The sequence below is a fragment of the Rattus rattus genome, chromosome 9, assembly GCF_011064425.1.
Source record: "Rattus rattus isolate New Zealand chromosome 9, Rrattus_CSIRO_v1, whole genome shotgun sequence".
NCBI lineage: Eukaryota > Metazoa > Chordata > Mammalia > Rodentia > Muridae > Rattus > Rattus rattus.
Genome location: NC_046162.1, coordinates 42,335,552 through 42,354,815, shown reverse-complemented (window position 1 = coordinate 42,354,815; position 19,264 = coordinate 42,335,552). Strand labels below are relative to the sequence as shown.

Sequence of the window (19,264 nt, the reverse complement as noted above, 5' to 3'; positions counted from 1 at the left end):
TCGTGCTGTAAGGGCTGTATACTCTGCTGGCTTCCCAGCAATAGGAAGAGAAGCGCTGTTCTCTCTGAGGGCAATTTTTAGTGGCTCTCTGTACCCTAGAGGAAGCTCTTAACAGGGCAAGATTGTCAGATATGGTATCCCTGTTTCTATGACACCATCTTGATGTTTCAGACAGCTGTGCTGTGGGCTATACTTTACGGACAAGTATTTCTCAGAGTATTTCTCAGATGAGATGAAACAGGGGGTTCTCACCAGCTCTTCAGCTCAGAACATCTACCGACTGTCCTACGTCACCAGCTTATGCTGGAGCAGAATTTCAGGGGGTGGGCATCTTCAAGGGTGTGGGATGGCTCCACGGTGGCTACTTCCCCTTCAACTACTAGAGAGCCATGAGAGAGGAAGACTGGGGTAGAGGCTGACAGAACACAGGACGCCTTCAGCTTCCAGGGTTGTGACTGGGACCTGGTGGTGGGTGTTTGAAAGAAAGCAGGCCTGTTTACTTATTTGATAAATATACAGAACTAGCAGGTAGCAAGCATGTTGCTGGGCCCGGAACATAGGATTATCCAAAGCAAGGCCCCCAACCTCTTGGAGCTTCTGGTCTTCTCTGGGGGCACAGCGCGCAAGTAAAGCAAAGTCATCTCAGGTACTGAAAGTGCTCTGCAGGGAGCCTGGCAGGGTGGAGCTCGCCTTTGATCACTTTGAGCACTTGGGACACAGGAGCACACAGATCTCTGCGAATTCCAGGACAGCCAGGACTAGTACACAGAGAAATCCTGTCTCAAAAAAAAAAAAAAAAAAAAATGCTGTGCAGGACTGAGTTGGGGTCATGGGACAGAGGTGATTGGAGTGGGGGTGGGGATTACTTTGAATGTATGAAAATAAACCTTTTTTGAGGAAGTGGTTGGGTTGAGCTTGAAAAATTATAACAACACATTGTTTCCAACACTTTTAAGAACAGAATACAGACCTCTGTTCCCCTTCCTAGAATGAATGGGAAATTCAAGGGCGAAGCCCAGGAAGTCGTTTTTATTTAAAAAAAAAAAAAAAAAAAAGTCATTCCTTCGCGTTGCAAAACTGGGCACCTGGTCCCTGAAACTTTTATTTTTGGAGAAGATCATACCTGGTGGACTTCAGAGTCTCTTTCAACTTCTGGAGTCTTGTCCATTCAGAGAATGAGCTTCCCATTGGGCAAGAGGGCCAGGGCCAGGAGCAGAGGTGGCGTCCTCAGACACAGGTGCAGAAATTAGTGTACAGATCCTTACTCCTAAGCCTTTGGTACACAGACTATCAGCACACCCAGCCCCTCAGACATACACAGCCGATCACCACACAAGCCCTCACCACACACAGCCCCTCAGAAGTACACAGCCGATCACCACACAAGCCCTCACCGCACCCAGCCCCTCAGTATACATACACTTGCCCAGCACACAGCCTCTCACTCCCTACAGACCCATACCACAGGAAGACTCTCATTCTACAGTTCCTCACCACGACAACCTACGGCAGTCCATAGCAAGATCCAAAGTACAGCTCCACACACCTCCCTCCCATTTTGGTTCAGCCTCAGAGGATGGCATTGGGCTCTTTTTCTTTGGGAACTATTCAGATTCTAGACATATGTTAGGGTCCCACATCTTGGTGCTCTAGCTCTCCCTATTCCACAGTACCTGACTGGAACCTCTGATCCCTGACCCTAGAAATTTAAAGGGTTTAAATCCGCAGCCATAGAAGCGGTGGAAACGCCTCCTTGATTACAGCACACACAGGCAGCCAGGGACCTACCTATAAAGCATGAGGCCAGAGCAATCAGGAAACCAGTCATTACTATCTATCCCTCCTTCTATATTTCCTGCGCTATGGGTCCCTTCCGGATTCTGCCTCTATTTCCCCACCGGGTTCCTCTTGAGCAAGTCCCGTGGGAGGAGGTAGGGGCGGGTGAGACGCCTTGGAAAGCACCTTCCCCTCCCTCGCCTCCTCCGCACTCCGTGCGCGCGTCCTTAGAAGCCAGTGGCTGGAGGCTCAGCCGGGTGGTGTCGCCGTGTCAGCGGAGGCGGCCGCATCCCAGGCTAGGCGATCGCCGCCCGCCGCAGTCCAGCTCTCCGCGGCAGGGATCCTCCGGGCCTCCCGGTGCTCGCGCCCGGGTCTGCGCGTCTGGTCTCTCCAGCTCATGCCCTTTGGAGCCGCGCGCCCCGGGACTGCGGCAGCGCACACAGAGTGCTCGGTTGGCTGCAGGGCAGCGGGAGGAGGCGGCCGCCAGAGTGAGCTGGAGGCATGGGCCAGGCGGCCTGGAAGGGGTTTGTGCTGTCTCTGTTCGACTATAAGACTGCAAAGTTCGTGGTCGCCAAGAGCAAGAAGGTGGGGCTGCTCTACCGGGTGTTGCAGCTCATCATCCTGTTGTACTTGCTCATGTGAGTTCTTGGGCACTCTTTTGAAGCAAGGGACATGGGGAGGGGAAGGTGTAAACACAGGGGCCTTGAGGAGTGGGTCCTCAAGGGTCCTTGGATGTAAGGATGGTAAAGTAAAAAGGGACACTGCCCGTGAGACGTGGGCGGTGGCAAAAGGATACCTTGGTTTGAAGCTGTCTGTAGGAGCCCCTTCTCCTAGGACTGGAGCTTCCAGTATTACACCATGAATTGGAGGCAGGGATGCCAGGACACTGGGCTCCAGCTGCCCGCCCCCTCCCCCCCAGAGGCCTCTCTAAGCTCGGCTTGACAGCTGGCCCAGGCCCCCAGCAGGTTATTTATAAGCATTGAGCATTACTGGCTTACTCTTCGTTGGGCCAACTCATGAGATTGGCATGTTCTGGAACTCAGGGTTAGCTCACGGGAAATCAGGGGCAGCCTTTCCAACGTCCAGACGCTCTACTGTTTTCCCTTGTTGCCATCTCATCTAGCAGGATATGGGCCTACCAGCTCACGAGCAGTTTGTTGGAGAGTTAACGCTGGGTCAGAGGCCTTCCTAGCTCCTAGGAAGAAAAGAGGGCACAGGTGGGAAGAGGCAGCCACTGTGGGCAGCTGCGGTTCACTTTCTTTTTCTCATTAAATGATGTGCAATTATTGCTCCTGGGAGGGCAGTCCTGGCCTAGCCTTGCTGTCCTCTTCCAATGGCTGCACCCACTCCCTGCCCCTCCCCCGAGACAGGGTTTCTCCGTGTAGCCCTGGCTGTCCTAGAACTGCTCAGTAGAGCAGGCTGGCCTCAAACTCAGAAAGCCTCCTTTACCTTTAGAGTGCTGTGATTATAGACGTGGCTAATGGTTGCATTCTTAGTGTTTCCTGGATTTTAGCTCCGAGGCACTTGGCAGTATCCTACCTCAGGGCCTTTGGACTGCTCTTCCTCAGCCACCACAGTTTTTCCTTCCCCACTCACCACTCCTTGTCCAGATTTGAGTTCTCCCTCTCCCTCCCTCCCTCCCTGGCACTTCCAAAAGCCATTTTGATTGGTCATTTGTTCAGTGTCTACTTCTGACTCCCTGAAGTCTGGGGATGCCACTCGGGAGTCTGTATGAAATGAATGAGTGAAGGCTGAATGCTTGCTCACTGTTTTGCATTGGACCAGGCCTAGCACTTCTTGGCTAGAATGGAAGGTTTGCTCAAGCATCACAACTTTTGAGCCAGGCCTGGTGGCAAACACTTTTAATCCCTCCACCTCAGGAGGCAGAGGTGGGCGGATCTCAGAGCTCAAGGTCAGCATGGTTTACCAAGCAAGTTCCAGGACAGCTAAGGCTGTTCCACAAACTGTCTTGATAAGCAAAACAACAACAACAACACAACACAAAACAAAAATCACAACTTTCTCAGAGTTCCTTGAAAATGTGACAGTTTAGGATCCAGGCTCCCTCTCTCTCCAGCTCTGACACACGTTGGCTGACACCTTCGTAACTCCCTGGGGGCCAGCATGCCATGCACTCACTGCATGATGGGCTTCTTCCTCCTTTGATCCCTTTGACTGGTTTCCCCAGCTTCACCAAGATGGTTAAGCTAACTGGTCGCTAACTAGCAGTTAGTGATTTGAGTGCATGGAGCTTTTGCCCTGTATTAGCCTCACTGTGCTTAGCCTTTGACACAGGTCACCCCATTTTCAAAGTATATCTTTTCAGGGGCCAGAGTGAAGTCGCGAAGTCTTGATGGTAAGGAGTGCTTGCTGTTTCTTGTTTTTTTTTTTTTTTTTTTTTTAGATTTATTTATTATGTATACAGCATCCTGCCTGCATGTAGATGCCAGGAGAGGGCATCGGATCCCAGTATAGATGGTTACGAGCTACCCTGAACTGAACTCAAGACCTCTGGAGGAACAGCCAGGGCTCTTAACCTCTGAGCCATCTCTCTCCAGCTTGCTTCCTGTTCTTTGAGGAGCTCAGTTCCCAACGGACTAGCTTCCAACCCTCTGTAATTCCAGCCCCAGAGGATCTGACTCTTCCGGCTTCCAACTGTACCCAACCTCACCAGCACACACACACACACACACACACACACACACACACACTTCTAGGCTGGGACACACCTATAATTCTGACTCTTGAGGATGAGGTAGGAGGATTGCTGAGTTTGAGGCCAGCCTCAGCATTTCACGGCATTGCCCTTTGATGCATAAACATTTTTAATTTGAAGAGACCAAATTGTTTTGCTTTTTTGTTGTTGTTGTTGTTGTGGTTGTTGTGCATGTTTTAATTTCGTTTTGTTTTGCGAGACAGGATTTCTCTGTGTAGCTCTGGCTGTCCTGGAACTTGCTCAGGAGACTAGGATAGCCTCAAACTCAGAGCTCGGACTGCCTCTTCCTCCTGAATGCTAGTGTTAAAGATATGCACTATAACATTTTTTATTTATGTTTATGAGGATGTATACGTTTATGTACACTGTGCAGGTTCTCATGGAGGTCAGAGGGTGTCAGATACCCTGGAACTTTAGTTATAGGTGGACATGAGCTACCTGATGCAGGGACTGGGAACTGAACTCAGCTCCCCTGCTTAACCGCTGGGCAACCTCTTCGGTCCTTTGAATTTTTTATTACTTTATTAATTATATGCATGGGTAAGTATATGTCATAGTGCACATGCTGGAGTCTGTTCTCTCCTTTCATCATGGGTGTGGGATTAAATTCAGAACATCAGCCTTACAGGTTAAGAGCCCTTATCTCCTGAGCCATCTTGCTGGCCCCGCTTATGTTTGTAGTCTAAAAGAATAAATAAAAGAATAAAGACTTAATTTCCTTTTATTTATTTTCCTGTTTAACACAAAGCCTTATACATGCTAGGCAACCTCTCTACTCTTGGATTTCATATATATATTATATAGAGAGAGAGAGAGAGAGAGAGAGAGAGAGAGAGAGAGAGAGAGAGAGAGAGAGAGAGAGAATATCTTGCTGTGTAGCTCTGGCTGTCCTGTAACTCACATTTGGCCTCAAACTCACAGAGACATGCCTGCCTCTGTATCCCGAGTGCTGAGATTAAAGGGATAGACTACCTCACCACCCAGCAATTCTTTTCTTTTTTGGATTGACTAATTTTATTATTCTATGTGTATGAATGTTTTGCCTGCATGTGTGTTTGTGCTCCATGTGTAAGCCTGGTCCCCATCCCTGAGGTCACAACTGGGCCTGGAATTACAGATGGCTGTGAACTACATCTCGCCCTGTACCCAGGATGGCCTCCCACAGTCTCTTTTCCAGCTTTAGCATATTGACTGCAGAATGCATGCTTGTGGGACAGGTGAACCCCTGAGCTCTTGCTCCCACCAGTCTAGCACTTACTATAGTTCTCACTCCGGCCTGGGCCTGGGCAGCCCTGGCACTGACGCCTGCCTGTTGGTCATATTTCTACAGATGGGTGTTTCTGATAAAGAAGAGTTATCAGGACATTGACACTTCCCTGCAGAGTGCTGTGGTCACCAAAGTCAAGGGGGTGGCCTATACTAACACCACGATGCTTGGGGAACGGCTCTGGGATGTAGCAGACTTTGTCATTCCATCTCAGGTCAGATCACCACCTGTCCCTGGGACCTGGGCTGGTGAGGTGTGGATTGGGTGGGTCACATGGAAAGTACCCAGAGAACTCTTCCCTGGCTCAGGATGCAGACAGAATCCCTGGCTAGGTTCTTTCGCCCATGGGGTCCCTGTCTTTCTCCACCAGGCCTGGCTTCTTTTGTTCTTAGTGGTCTATGCGTCTGTTGAGACCACATGGGGTCCAGAGTGACATGGTGCAGAGAACCCCTCCCTTATATCCCAGCATCCTTAGGAATAGCTCCCCGGCTTGTTCATAGCTGCCCTGGTGTAGAGTCAGGGCTGAAGTTTGGGAAGAATTATGGGATGAGTGCTTGGGGTTTGTGAAGCTGTAAGTGACCCCCACCCCATAAAAAGACGTCCACTTGTAAAGTATGGGCTCATCAGACAGATAGACAACGACCCCCAGTTTTGTGGCCCCCATTGTTTTCAACCCCATGCAGAGGTCCACTTTCTACCAGGCTGAATCTTCCCTGAGAGGCCAGGAGGGGATTCCTCAAACTCTGTCTGGCTCCTCAGGGGGAGAACGTTTTCTTCGTGGTCACCAACCTGATCGTGACTCCTAACCAGCGGCAGGGCATCTGCGCTGAGGTTTGATTCGGCATGTGTGCGGTGGGAGGGTTGGGAAGCCCTTGGCTGTGGTGACAGTGCCCCCTGGAGCAGGGGCTTGGCTAGCTCCAAGGGTGTCAAGATGCTGCCCAGCTACCACACGCTTTGGGAGAGAGATGGGTTTTCTTATTTATTTATTTTTTAAGTTTTACATTTCCGTGTGTGCGTGAGTGCATGCGTGCGTGCGTGTGAGTGTGTGTGTGTGTGCGCGCACATGTGCATGCGCTCATGCTCAAAAGTTGGTTCTCTCCTTTCACCATGGTTTCCAGGGGTTAAACTCAGGGCGTCAGGCTTTCAAGGCAGATGCTTTTAACTACCTAGTCACTTTGCCAGCCTGAGAAATAGGTTTTCAAAGGGCATGTGGCCTCAGGTCAGCGGGTGAAGCCCTCTTCGGCCTCTGATGGGACCTGGTCCTTGGCTGGGGGAAACCTTAGGAGGTCCCTTTTCTCTCCTTGCAGCGTGAAGGCATCCCTGATGGCGAGTGTTCTGAGGACGATGACTGTCACGCTGGGGAGTCCGTTGTAGCTGGGCACGGTGAGGGCCTGGAGTTGCTAGGCTGGAGCAGGGCAAACACACATGGACAGGAAAGCCCACAGCATTTCCCGTTTCTCCCCTGCAGGACTGAAAACTGGCCGCTGTCTCCGGGTGGGGAACTCTACCCGGGGCACCTGTGAGATCTTTGCTTGGTGCCCAGTGGAGACAAAGTCCATGCCAACGTGAGTGAGTGGGCCCAGAGGAGCTGCTCTCACAGTCTTTCTTACACAGTGGGTCCCGCCTGAGGCCAGAGGCCTCCCCGCTCCATAGGTCTAGGGGAGTCATGCAGAGTGGGGGACAGGTCTTCTGCTCAGGTCTCCCTGGCTTGGTTTTCAGGGATCCACTTCTAAAGGATGCCGAAGGCTTCACCATTTTCATAAAGAACTTCATTCGCTTCCCCAAGTTCAACTTCTCCAAGTAGGTGGGGGCTTGGCTGTTGGAGGGGGAGGTGGGCTGAGGGCCTTCCCTGTGGCTGTGCTGAAGCTGTGCTGAAGCTGTGCTGAAGCTGGTGTGTGTTTACATGACTGAGTAAACAGGGGTGCCTTTTCTTGGCTTGGGGGTGGTCTCTGTTCTTGAGAGGAATAAGATTCAAGCTGAGGTCTGGGGGGAGGTCATGTCTGGCCCAGGGCCCATTGCCTCCTGCAAAGGGCTTGGGCTCATCAACAAAGTGTCTCACCCTCATGTCATGGCTTCCTTTCAGAGCCAATGTACTAGAAACAGACAACAAACATTTCCTGAAAACCTGTCACTTCAGCTCCACAAATCTCTACTGTCCCATCTTCCGACTGGGGTCTATTGTCCGCTGGGCAGGGGCAGACTTCCAGGACATAGCCCTGAAGGTGGGTCCTCCCTGGAGCCCTGGGCACTGCATTGAGAAGGGGAAGACAGAGGGGCCTTTAGGGCCAAGGTGATCCTGAGTTGTCACTTGTCCTTAGGAGCTATTTTGAGAATTAGTTGTCACATATGGCCTGGCTGTGTCAGGCACTCAGTGGGAGTTGGGGTGGTGAGTGGTACGGACTTGGTGCATGCTAGGTTGTTTTCTGAGCCCAGGGCATGGTCAGAAACAGTTCCAAGGACACTTGCTCATCTGTATATAGAGCCTGGTCCTGCCAGACCTCTGGCTGACTCACGTGTCTCTCATAAAGGGCTGCTCTGACTTCTGTCAATCTACAGATAACTCTAGCATTCACCCTGTCTCTTGTATCAAGGGTGGTGTGATAGGAATCTATATTGAATGGGACTGTGACCTTGATAAAGCTGCCTCTAAATGCAACCCACACTACTACTTCAACCGCCTGGACAACAAACACACACAATCCATCTCCTCTGGGTACAACTTCAGGTAATGACTGCTTTCGTGCTCCTTGGTGACCTTGACTCTGCTCTGTCTCCTCTGCTGGGTCAAGTCCACCAGTGCTCTTTCTCATGGTCCAGGGGTTGGTACTGAGCATGCTGGGGAAGCCCAGTCTTTGTACTTGCCTCAGTGAGCAGGTATGGGCGCACCCCTGAAGGATCTTGGATTGCTGAGAATCCTCCCAAAGCAGTCGCTTTGTGCTGCCAGGGAGAAAAGGTACAGGTGGATGTGCTTCCCCGGGCCCTGTCTCCCAGGTTCGCCAGGTATTACCGTGACCCTAATGGGGTAGAGTTCCGTGACCTGATGAAAGCCTACGGCATCCGCTTTGATGTGATAGTTAATGGCAAGGTATGTGGATCTTCTCATTACAGTGCCTGGTGGTTGCTGGGTTAGGGAGGTTGGAGAGCCCCTGGGGATCCAGCTGTCCACCCTGCCTTACCCATCAGTCTGTTTCTGTCTCACAGGCAGGAAAATTCAGCATCATCCCCACAGTCATCAACATTGGTTCTGGGCTGGCGCTCATGGGTGCTGTGAGTATCCCCCTGCCTTGCTGGTTTCCTAGGGAGAAGGGAAGTCACTAACTGCCTGTGAGGAGCATGATGAGCCCAGAACACAGCGAGCCTGAGGTCACAGGGACAAAGGTGACTTTAAACCCTGCCAACTGCCCCAGAGGGCATTGACTGCCTGTAACCCTGGCTGTGAGCTTAAATGAAGTGTGGCACACGGGTGGATCATCCTCTAGTCCTGCCATGGGCTAGGATGTTGGGGATCCTGTGTCTAAAAATCTCCATCTCCAGTTCTGGTAATGGGAAACCGATTAGGCTATGCCAGTTTGGGCACTGCTGGGGCCAGGGACTTATTTGCTTTGGGGGTGTTCTGTGCACTGTGTTTAAGAATCCCTGATTTCTATTCACTAAGTGTCAGTAGCTCACAGCTGGGTTGCTCAAAACGGGTCTCCAGCTGAGAACTTGTAGTTCAGAGGATGAGAAGCAGGGGAGACGGTCTTGTAATCCTTTGGGGTGGGTGTTTAGCGGCCTCTACGGTGGGAAATGGCTGGAGTGCAGGGAAGGGCTTCCTGCAAATGGTACTTCCTTGGTGCTTCTGGGAGGAGGTTAAATGTGGGAGTTTTGGAAGTCATTATTCATGCCAAATTCCCTGCCATGGCTCCCCAAAACCTCTTCCCTCTGCCTGGGCGGCCCAAGCAGCCACTGAAGGATTTTCTATCAGGACCCAGGATTGACTTTGCACTGAGACTGAGAAACTTGTCTTGACAGGGATTAAGAGTGATCTCCAACCGGCAGGGATGGCACACACCTTTAATCCCAGTACTTGGGAGGCAGAGGCAGGGGCATCTCTTAGTTTGAGGTTAGCCTCGTCTAGGCCAGGGATACACAGAGAAACCTGGTCTTGAAAACCAAACCAAACCAAACCAAGCCAAACCAAACCAAGCCAAACCAAACCAAGCCAAACCAAACCAAGTCAGACCAAACCAAACCAAACCAAACCAAACCAAACCAAACCAAACCAAACCAAACCAAACCAAACCAAACCAAACCAAACCAAACCAAACCAAAGAGTGGTCCCCAAACTAGCATCCCAAGCATTCCTAACTAAGGCGGTCGTTTTTAGGATCCCTGGCTGTGTTGTGCGTGCGTAGCTCTCTTACGAGGTAGGTGAAGTCTGGAGTCTGAGAACACAGCCATGAAATGAAGGTAATGGGAGCAGCCAAGGATGGTGGTGAGGGCTGAGAGAAGGAGTAGTATTGAGAGGTTGATGAATGACATTTCTGGAGGCTGAGGAAGACATGTATGCTCCACTGTGCTGGAGCCCTCTGCTGGAGCAGACAGGCATTACACACAACACCCTGCTCTGACGCCTGTGCTCAGTGATTTAGTCAGCCCCAACTGGGTTAGCTCAGGCATCCTCCGTTCCTTGCCCAGGGCTGTAGCATCCCTGTTGTTGAGGTTAAGATGCCTGCTAGCTAGGCTCTCTCCGAACCACTGCATTGCCACTGTGGTGCCTCCCCATAAAGGGCCAGCATCCCTAACAGCATCCTCAGACACGCTGGTTCTCCCATGGGAAGCATCCTTTGCTCTTTCCACACAGCCCTGTGGCATTTACTGGTGATGACAAGCTTGCTTTTCCCCATGTAATGCAATCCCAGGCCTCCAGTTCAGCTCTCAAGACAGCCTGGGTGCTGCTCCCCAGGCCGAGTGAATGCTGTGCTCCACTGACTCCCAGTTCTGTTTCCATTACAGTGCTAGTGGCCCCGGATCCTAATCCACTTGTCTCCAGCAGCATAGGCGTCCCCAGACCTCAGTAGTCCAAATCCTTCTGGCACGCCAGTGCACATGTGGCTGGTGGTAGACTGTTAGCAAATGCATGCTGACATTATCAGACCCGGTCAGGGCAGAGAGCGGAACTTGATCCATGGATCAGACAGCATTGCCCCAATCTAGCCTGTATGCCATGGAGTGGCTTTGTGCTCCTGGACATCTCCCCTTTCCGGGCCGTCTGCTCCTGTTTCATGTGGTGCCCTGCTCCTGAGCTGTTGCAGGCTCCAAGCACCATGAAGCTAGGATTCTGAGTCATAGCTCCCAACTCTTTTACAGGGGGCTTTCTTCTGCGACCTGGTACTTATCTACCTCATCAGGAAGAGTGAGTTTTACCGAGACAAGAAGTTTGAGAAAGTGAGGTAAGTTAACCTTCCTCCCTGTGGCCCAAGAGGATCTCCCCCAGCCTCTGCCTTAGAGCCCCATCTGGCTGGTCCTGGGTTGGGTGTGCTATGAGGATCTGCTTTATAAGACTGAACTTGGTTCAGAAGACCCAGGGAAGAAGACTCCCTGGGTTAATGACAGATTTCTTTATAGGATCTATCTTACTGGAGGGTTTTAGACATACCCCATGCCTTCTTTGGGCTTCAGTTTCTCCATCTGTGAGATGGGAATACTGGTTTGTACAAAATGGACTCAGTTCTTAGAGGCCTGGGGTTGAAGGAAGGAAGAAATGTGTGTGTGTCTATGTGCACTTAGCATGGAAGGGTGCTGGGTCTGCGGTGACAGGAAGGGAAAGGGTTTCTTTCTGCCTTGGTCTTGGAGAAGGAATTCTGGAGGAGCTGGGACCAGAATGAAGAATTGGGTCAGGCAGTAGGTGCTTCCTCAGCCCCGGGCAACCTGGGCTATAGGTGCAGGATGGACCTGCGTGATTTGTGTGCATTGCCTCAGATGCAGCCTGAACCTAGCTGGTCCAGCCCCCCCTGGCCATAGGCTGCTTGGTTGGAGGAAGGAGTCTGGCTCAACTTGGGGTGCAATTTTCTGTCAGTGCCCCAAGAAGGTTGTGCACATATCTTATGCAGGGGTCAGAAGGAGGATGCCAATGTTGAGGTTGAGGCCAACGAGATGGAGCAGGAGCGGCCTGAGGAAGAACCACTGGAGAGGGTTCGTCAGGATGAGCAGTCCCAAGAACTGGCCCCGAGTGGCAGGAAGCAGAATAGCAACTGCCAGGTGCTTTTGGAGCCTGCCAGGTGAGGGACTACCTTCTGCAGAGGGTGTGCTTGGCATTCGCTTCAGAGGGAGTCTCCCAGGCCTAGGCTAGCCCTTCTCACAACCCCGTTCCCCCCCTTGCTAAGGCTGGGCATCCTCCGGCCGGGAGCTGGGTCCGGGCAGGGAAGAAGCTGAGAAACAGGTCGGGATGGAGCAGAGTAAAGAGAGGTGGAGGCTGAGGGCTGTAGCAGTGAGGCCAGCCTGAGGGGTTCTAAGAGCTGGAGCTGTCACTGCCTGGTCACCCGCCTGAGCTCCTTACCTGCAGGTCTGCCTTGCTTGTCTAGCACAGCTTCCTATTGCTGTCGGAGGCTCTGTGAGTCCGTCCGTCCTCAGCCTGAACACTGTCATGCGTCTGAGCTGCAGCTAGGACAGTGCTCTTTCTCCTTGGCTGGCTTCCTGCTCACTGACAGAAAGGCTGTGGCTGCTGTCTACTCGGCCTCAGAAAGGCCATGCCTGCCAGAGCCCCTGACTGCCCCCTCTCTGCCTCTGTGCACGACTCCCTCAAGGTTCGGCCTCCAGGAGAATGCCATCGTGAACATGAAGCAGTCACAGATCTTGCATCCAGTGAAGACGTAGCCAGAGCTCTCGGCAGAGAACAGATTCGATGACTGGGCCAGGACAGGCCACAGCTCTGAACTGGCGAGAGGCATCTCGGTGGGGCCTGCTCAGGATGAGGCTTCTGAGAAAAGCCCCTCAACTCCACCCAGTTAGGGTGGGATCCTGCTGCAAACTTTTTTGTTTCACGGAAGGCCTCCTGGTGGCCTAAGTGGCTCAGGATGCAGGAAGGAGGCCCTGGGGCAGGCCCTCAGGGAAGGGGCAGGCCTGGGGTTTCAGTTGGTTTCCGTTCCTGACTCTGAGCCCGCTGGACATGCGTTTATTTACACAGGCATTTACACATGCGTTTATTTACACACTTACTGGTGCATGCAGCACTTTAGCCTGACCTGAGAGGCTTGAGATGCTGACCTGGCCCCAGGGTAGAGGGCACACATGTTAACTCTCACCAGAGACATCATAGTCAGCCCCACCAGCCTGGCTTCCTCCAGCCTCTAGCCCAGACTTTTTGACAGGTCCCCAACAAGAATGATGGTTGCTCAGAAAAAGCTATTGGATGACATCCAGGAGACACTTAGCTTCGCCCCCAGATGTAAGATGTAAAGCTGGCCAAGGAGGCACCTGGAAAATAACTTAGGGAAGAGCAAACTCCCGGGGCTCTTAGGTAAGATTGGAGAGGGGAGGCAAGTAAGCCACTAGCCTGCTCCAGCCACTACCCGAAGCCTAGAGTAGCTCTGGAAAACTGACTTGCCCAGGTGAGATGGACTTGTGCGGTTCAGCTCTTGCTGCTTGGTGGTGCTGGGGGTCTCTGTCTGACTTCCTTCTGCTCCCAGAAGCTCAGCCTTGATATGCTGAGATAAAGGATGATTTTCACTGAAAGGCTGTTCCTGACCTGTGTTCCTTCTTCCACTGCATCTCATTTCATGGAACCCAAAGTGGGTTCCATGAACCAGCACCCACTCTCCGGAGAGCCTGACAGAAATGGAGGGTTGCAGGCCTCTCCCTAATCCCACCCACTTGAGTTTCTCCAAGTTCTCAAAGTGACTTGCAAGCACACTATTGTTAATGTCAATCTGGGTGGCTCACACGTGCTGCCCTGAGGCCAAGAGAGTCCCTCTCCCATCCCCACCTGCTTTTGTTGTTTTGAGACAAGAGGTCTCTGTAGAACTGGCTATCCTGGAACTCTCTATACAGATCAGGCTGGCCTCAGATAACTGCCTGCCTTTTCAGTGCTGGGACTAAGGTATGGGTGTTTTGCCTAGCTTCCCATCTCCACGTGGAAGACAGCAGTATGCTCACTTTTGATGAGGTAATACCTAATCTAATTCAAAATTTAAAGGTTCACAACCATAGAAGTAGCCAGGCATGGTGGTGAACAACTTTAATCCCAGCACTTGAAAGGCAGAGGCAGGTGGATCTCTGAGTTTGAGGACGGCCTGGCCAATGGAGCTAGTTCTATGCCAGGAAGGGTTACATAGTGAGAACTTTTTGTTTGTTTGTTTTTAATGAGAAAAAGACATTTCTTTCTATTAATCCTTTCATCTTTCTGAGGAGCATCTAGCTACCTGGCCATTCCTTCAGAAAATGATCTATTCCTGTAAGACCAAATTCCCTGTCAAAATCAGACCTGGGACACATTTAAATACAGGGCTAGGGAGGGGGCTCACTTTCCTCTATTTCATGGATATCTGGGTGCTTCTGAGAAGTACCCTATCACATGCAGGGACCTTGCAGATGGTAATCAGAAAGCGTCTGGTAGCTGGGTGAGGTGGTACACATCTGTAGTGTCAGCATATGGGAGGTAGAGGTCGGTCACCTGAGCCAGAAATTTCAACCTTGGCAACAGATAGTGAGGTTCCCTTTTAAAAAACAGGGCAGGGGTTGGGGATTTAGCTCAGTGGTAGAGCGCTTTCCTAGCAAGCACAAGGCCCTGTGTTCGGTCCTCAGCTCTAGGGGGAAAAAAAAACCAGGGTGGAGAGCTAACTCAGTGGCTCAGTGGTTAAGAGCATTGGCTGCTCTTTCAGAAAACCCAGGTTCAATTCCTAGCACTCACATGATAGCTTACAACCTCCTGTAATTCTAATTCCAAGGGAATCAGATGTTCTGGCCTCTGTGGGTACCAGGCATGCACTGGTGCACAGACATACATGCAGGCAAAACACCCATACCTAAGAAGTAAAATAAAGGTTTTAGCCTGGTGTGATGGTGCATACCTTTAACCCCAGCATGGAGTGGCAGAACAAGTGATTTATTTATTTTTATTTATTTATTTATTTATTTAATTTATTTAATTTATTTAATTTATTTAATATATGTGAATACACGGTCTTCAGACACACCAGAAGATGGCTTCAAATCCCATTACAGATGGTTGTGAGCCACCATGTGGTTGTTGGGAATTGAACTCGGGACCTCTGGAAGAGCAGTCAGTGCTCTTAACCACTGAGCCACCTCTCTAGCTCCTGAACAACTTAATTTGAGTTGAGGCCAGTCTAGTCTACAGAGCAAGTTCCAGGGCTAGAGAGACTGTCTGGAAAAACCCAAAATAAGTTAAAAAACAGAGGGGTAGAAAAGAGTTGTTGCTACTGGGGAAGGAGCTTGTGTTATTCAGAGCAGGACTGACCCCTCAGGACATCTGGGATGTCACTGAGCCATTCAGCTTTCTGAAAGTGAAAACCTGGGTGATCCAGGTAGGCAGCTGATTTGTTAAAGCAAACTCAGCATGCAGCTCCTCGCTCAGGAGAAGACAAGGGGTTCAAAGGTCATGGCTGTGCAGACTTTGGCTGGTTCCTCCCAGTTTTGAAGTGGCTTGGGGGCAGTCAGACTGCTTGTGGTTTTTTTTTTTTTATATCTGAATGAAAATGCCTTTTACTAGTTATAAACTAGTAAAACAGTAAACTAGTAAATACTGTTTCTGTTATGCGTCCTGCTCTTGTTAGGTGTTGGACTAAATCCTGTATTGTTGAACAATACCCACGGCCCGTCCTCACATGCTTCCAATCTGGTTGGTGGGTGGTAAACCTTAATCATGAAGCGGTCACACTTGTCACCATGAACTAAATAGGGTGCTAGGGGGCTTAGAAAGACCATGGATATTATTACAGTCCATTACAGGGCTGCCCACTCTGCCAGGGTTGCCCTGTACCCTCCCCTTCCCCTCTTCCACTCCCGACTTCTTGCCTTCTGCATAACCTTGATAAGGCAGTTCGCTCATCTTAGGGAAACCAGCTTATACTAAAAAGAAAAGAAATCCAACTAAAACCAATGAATCAAAACCTCCAGGGTCTTCCTCTGTAGCCCAGGCTTGCCTTGAACCCTGATCAAAATTATAGCCTCCACAGGTGAAACCAGGCTTTTAACTCAGGAACCTGAACTCCTAAACTTAGGGAAACACTTTTATTCCTTTCTGGACACTGCTTGGCTTATTGGCTTAGCTCAAGAGCTCCTTCCTATTCTGATGAACTCTTTGCGTCAGTCCCTAGCCTAAACTGGGCCATCTAGTATTGTCCTACAAGTTATTTCATACCTTTGGGAGCATCACAATGTGGGCCAACAAGAAAACCGATACACTGGGTGTTATCAATGTGACAGTCAGCCTTCCCCCTTCCTCACTGCCACCAGCTGTCCTCTCAGTGAGGACATGACTTGTTCCAGGTGTCTGAGCTGGGAACTAGACCACCTTTTGGAGCGGGATTGGGCTCTGCTCCATCTCACTCACATCCTCCCAAGGGACCTGTCTGACATATTTTTGGACACTTTTACTTGATTTTAAAATAATAAAAGGCATCAATTTTAAGTTTTCCCCTTTAGAGTTACCCCATGCAGGGGGAAGACATTTCTTAAGGTAGAAACAAAAAATGTATGACACTCTGTTCCTTGTTACCATGCAGGTTCATATCAAAGTGTGGGGAAATTTTTAAAAATTACGTTCATGTGTATGTGTGCCTCAGTGTGCTTGTGAAGGCAGAGCTGGTTCTTCGATTTGACCATGCAGGTGCTGGAGACTGAACTCAACCATCAGGTTGGCAGCAGGCACCCCTACCTGCTGAGCCATCTTGCTAGCCCCAAGGAGACTCTTGACTGGACATATAAAGTAGGAGATGGCTTAGTGGTTAAGAGAACTTGCTGTTCTCCTAACAGAACATCTGAGTTATCTTCCTAGCATAACTGTAACTCCAGCTCCGGGGAGCTGGTAACTCTGGCCTCCATGGGCACTTGCATATACCCACTAACATGCAGACATACATACCTATAGAGGATTTACAATAAAAACTGATAAAGCTAGTATTTCTCATTGGATAAATGCTGGGAAGGATTTAACATTAACATACCCGGGGCTCAAAATTGATTTTAAACACTTTTTTAAAGATTATTTTATGTATATGAGCACACTGTTCCTGTCTTCAGACACACCAGAAGAGGGCATAGGATCCCATTACAGATGGTTGTGAGCCACTATGTGGTTGCTGGGAATTGAACTCAGGACCTCTGAAAGAGCAGACAGTGCTCTTAACCTCTGAGCCATCATCTCTCCAGCCCCAACATATTTTTAAACGTTATATGCAGCCAACATTAGCAACAAACTTACTGTTCAACAAGAATGAACATAAGTCAAGTCCCTGGAGAGATGGGGGTTATATAAACCATGCATGTCAGGATCTTTACAAGTGGGCACTTTGGGAAGGGAGGTAAAGCTGTGGCCTCAGCTTCTTGGCATGAGATGCAAGCATGTGGCCCAGAACCCGAATAGGCTTCAGGCCTGGGTGCCCAGTCCATTACTGAATGGACACAGATCAACTACAGTCTGGGAAAGAGAACTTAAATTCAACTTTTCATATCTTAAAAAAAAAAGCCAATACACATTGCTCCTACAATACCGAAAGACTCATGGGATCAAGGGCAACTTCCTCCCTGGGCTTCTAGGATCTGGTCAGGTTTACCTATGGCCCAGTAAAAGGTACCAGCCTCCTGTCTTATGGCTTCTTTTCCCTTGTTTTATTTGGCTGCTATTTACCTTCCAGTCTCAGGTATAATGTTATTTCTTCAAGCCTCCCTGGACTTCATCCCCAGACCTAGTCCAGACCTGTGTATTCCTTTACGGCACCTATATTATCTGCAAAACCAGGTAATGCCAATCTCCCCAGTTAGACCATGAATTCCATGTGCAACATGTTCATTACAAGTCTAACACAATTATTTATTTTTCAGTTAAACATGTATTCCACTCTAAAACCCTCCTTTCAAAGAAGGATTATGAATGAACATACAGTCAGAGGCATTACACTTGGAACAAACTTGTTCGAATAAATGTCCAAATAACTTATATAATCGCCATAGGGCGCCTTTTAGAAAAATAGCTTGTACTTTTTTGTTATAGGAAAGGCAACCAGCTGAGACCAGGTGTAACTGGATCCTAGCTGATTTCACTCATACCAGAAAGCAGTGGCTAGTGGGAAGGGGATGCTAGAAAAGTACTCTGATCCAATACAGCAGAAGCAAACAGACTTGTAACTGCATCCCGGCCCTTTCTGAACTTTAAGTTCTTCATCAACAGAAGGTTAACAGTAACATCTCCATTGTTACTGCTAGGATTAAAAGGCACAATGCCCCTACACAGAGAAAGCTTAGTAACATGAACTGTTATCAGTTCTTAAGATGTTAATGTTAAATTCTATCATGTAAGTCCTAGAGGCTTCTTTGGATTTACTAGGTGTAAACCCCCCTCCCTCCAAATTGCTCTCCAGCAAATCTTGGCGACTTCAAAACTTGGCTAAACATCAAGGTAGGAAAGAACGACAAGGTGTCACACTTCATTTAATCTGAAGAATATTACAGGCTCTCTATCTTCAGATATAAATTATAACAGTACAGAACAAGCAGCGAACTCGAACAATTTAAAAACTAAGTAAGTCTACACGGTGTTAATTCTGGCAAGAGTCTTGCCAATCTGTTTGAAAGTCACCCCTGACCTCATTTCAGTAGACGTGCACCATGCCATAGAGGAATGTCCAAAAGAGGACGTAGGTGAAGAGGCCTCCGATGAGGCCTCCTGTAAAGAGAGGTCTTCGTGACTTAAAGTATTTGTTCCACCTCCTTCCCGCTTTGAGAATTAGGAGCAGGGAGAGCAGGACGGAGGCAAGCAGGTAGAAGATGAAGCCGTAGAGGCCGGTGAGGCCGAGGATGCCGGCTGTGGCCCCCGACAGCGCTGACACTGAGGTCCGGCAGTAATCCAGGACCGCGGCGTTGCCTCGCACGGCTGCCTCGCTGATGAACGGCGGCCCTTCCCGTTTGGCCACCACCGCGGCCATCGCATCTGCCGGGGCTCCGCTTCTGCCTTCTCGCGGACTCACGCGGAACTGCGGAGAAAACCAAGTTACAAGTGGCGCCCGAAGCCCAGCGAGTTGAGCGCACGGAGCCTCCTCCCCATGGGACCTCCGAGCCTCTGACAACGTGCCTGGGGCCTCTGACCTCCACTGCACGTCGAAGCTGAGGCTCGAGTCGGCCCCAGACAGCAGCACATCAGCACACGCCGGACAGGCTCGCAGAGTTACCTGGAATGTAGCGGCACGCAGTCCCTCGTGTTCCGTCAGACAGGAAAAAGCGGAGAGTCCAGCGCCGCCATCTTGCGCTGGAGGTTGCTGGGAGGGCTGGGTTTGCGCAGGCGCAAACCC

The 19,264-nt window shown here is 50.2% G+C and overlaps 2 protein-coding genes across 2 annotated transcripts; one reads left to right on the top strand and one right to left on the bottom strand.

Moving 5' to 3' along the window:
* The first annotated feature begins 1,876 nt into the window (after nt 1-1,876).
* Nucleotides 1,877-13,472, top strand: P2rx5 (purinergic receptor P2X 5). The gene is given in 14 exon segments (XM_032913456.1): nt 1,877-2,414; nt 5,823-5,973; nt 6,519-6,590; nt 7,067-7,142; nt 7,228-7,324; nt 7,479-7,559; nt 7,843-7,981; nt 8,351-8,484; nt 8,751-8,844; nt 8,961-9,026; nt 11,109-11,191; nt 11,852-12,019; nt 12,481-12,525; nt 12,527-13,472. Coding segments are annotated over 14 exon segments (1,431 nt in total). The 5' UTR covers nt 1,877-2,277; the 3' UTR covers nt 12,615-13,472.
* Nucleotides 13,473-18,389: 4,917 nt separating this feature from the next.
* Nucleotides 18,390-19,256, bottom strand: Emc6 (ER membrane protein complex subunit 6). The gene is made up of 2 exons (XM_032912357.1): nt 19,145-19,256; nt 18,390-18,949 (listed from the first exon to the last, which is right to left on the bottom strand). The coding sequence occupies exon 2, from the start codon at nt 18,899-18,901 to the stop codon at nt 18,569-18,571; it is 333 nt and encodes a 110-aa protein (XP_032768248.1). The 5' UTR covers nt 18,902-18,949; nt 19,145-19,256; the 3' UTR covers nt 18,390-18,568.
* Between the last annotated feature and the right edge of the window lie 8 nt (nt 19,257-19,264).

Excerpts from the sequence above, each read along its gene's own strand:
- Emc6 (XM_032912357.1), bottom strand. The coding sequence starts at position 18,901 with ATGGCCGCGGTGGTGGCCAAACGGGAAGGGCCGCCGTTCATCAGCGAG.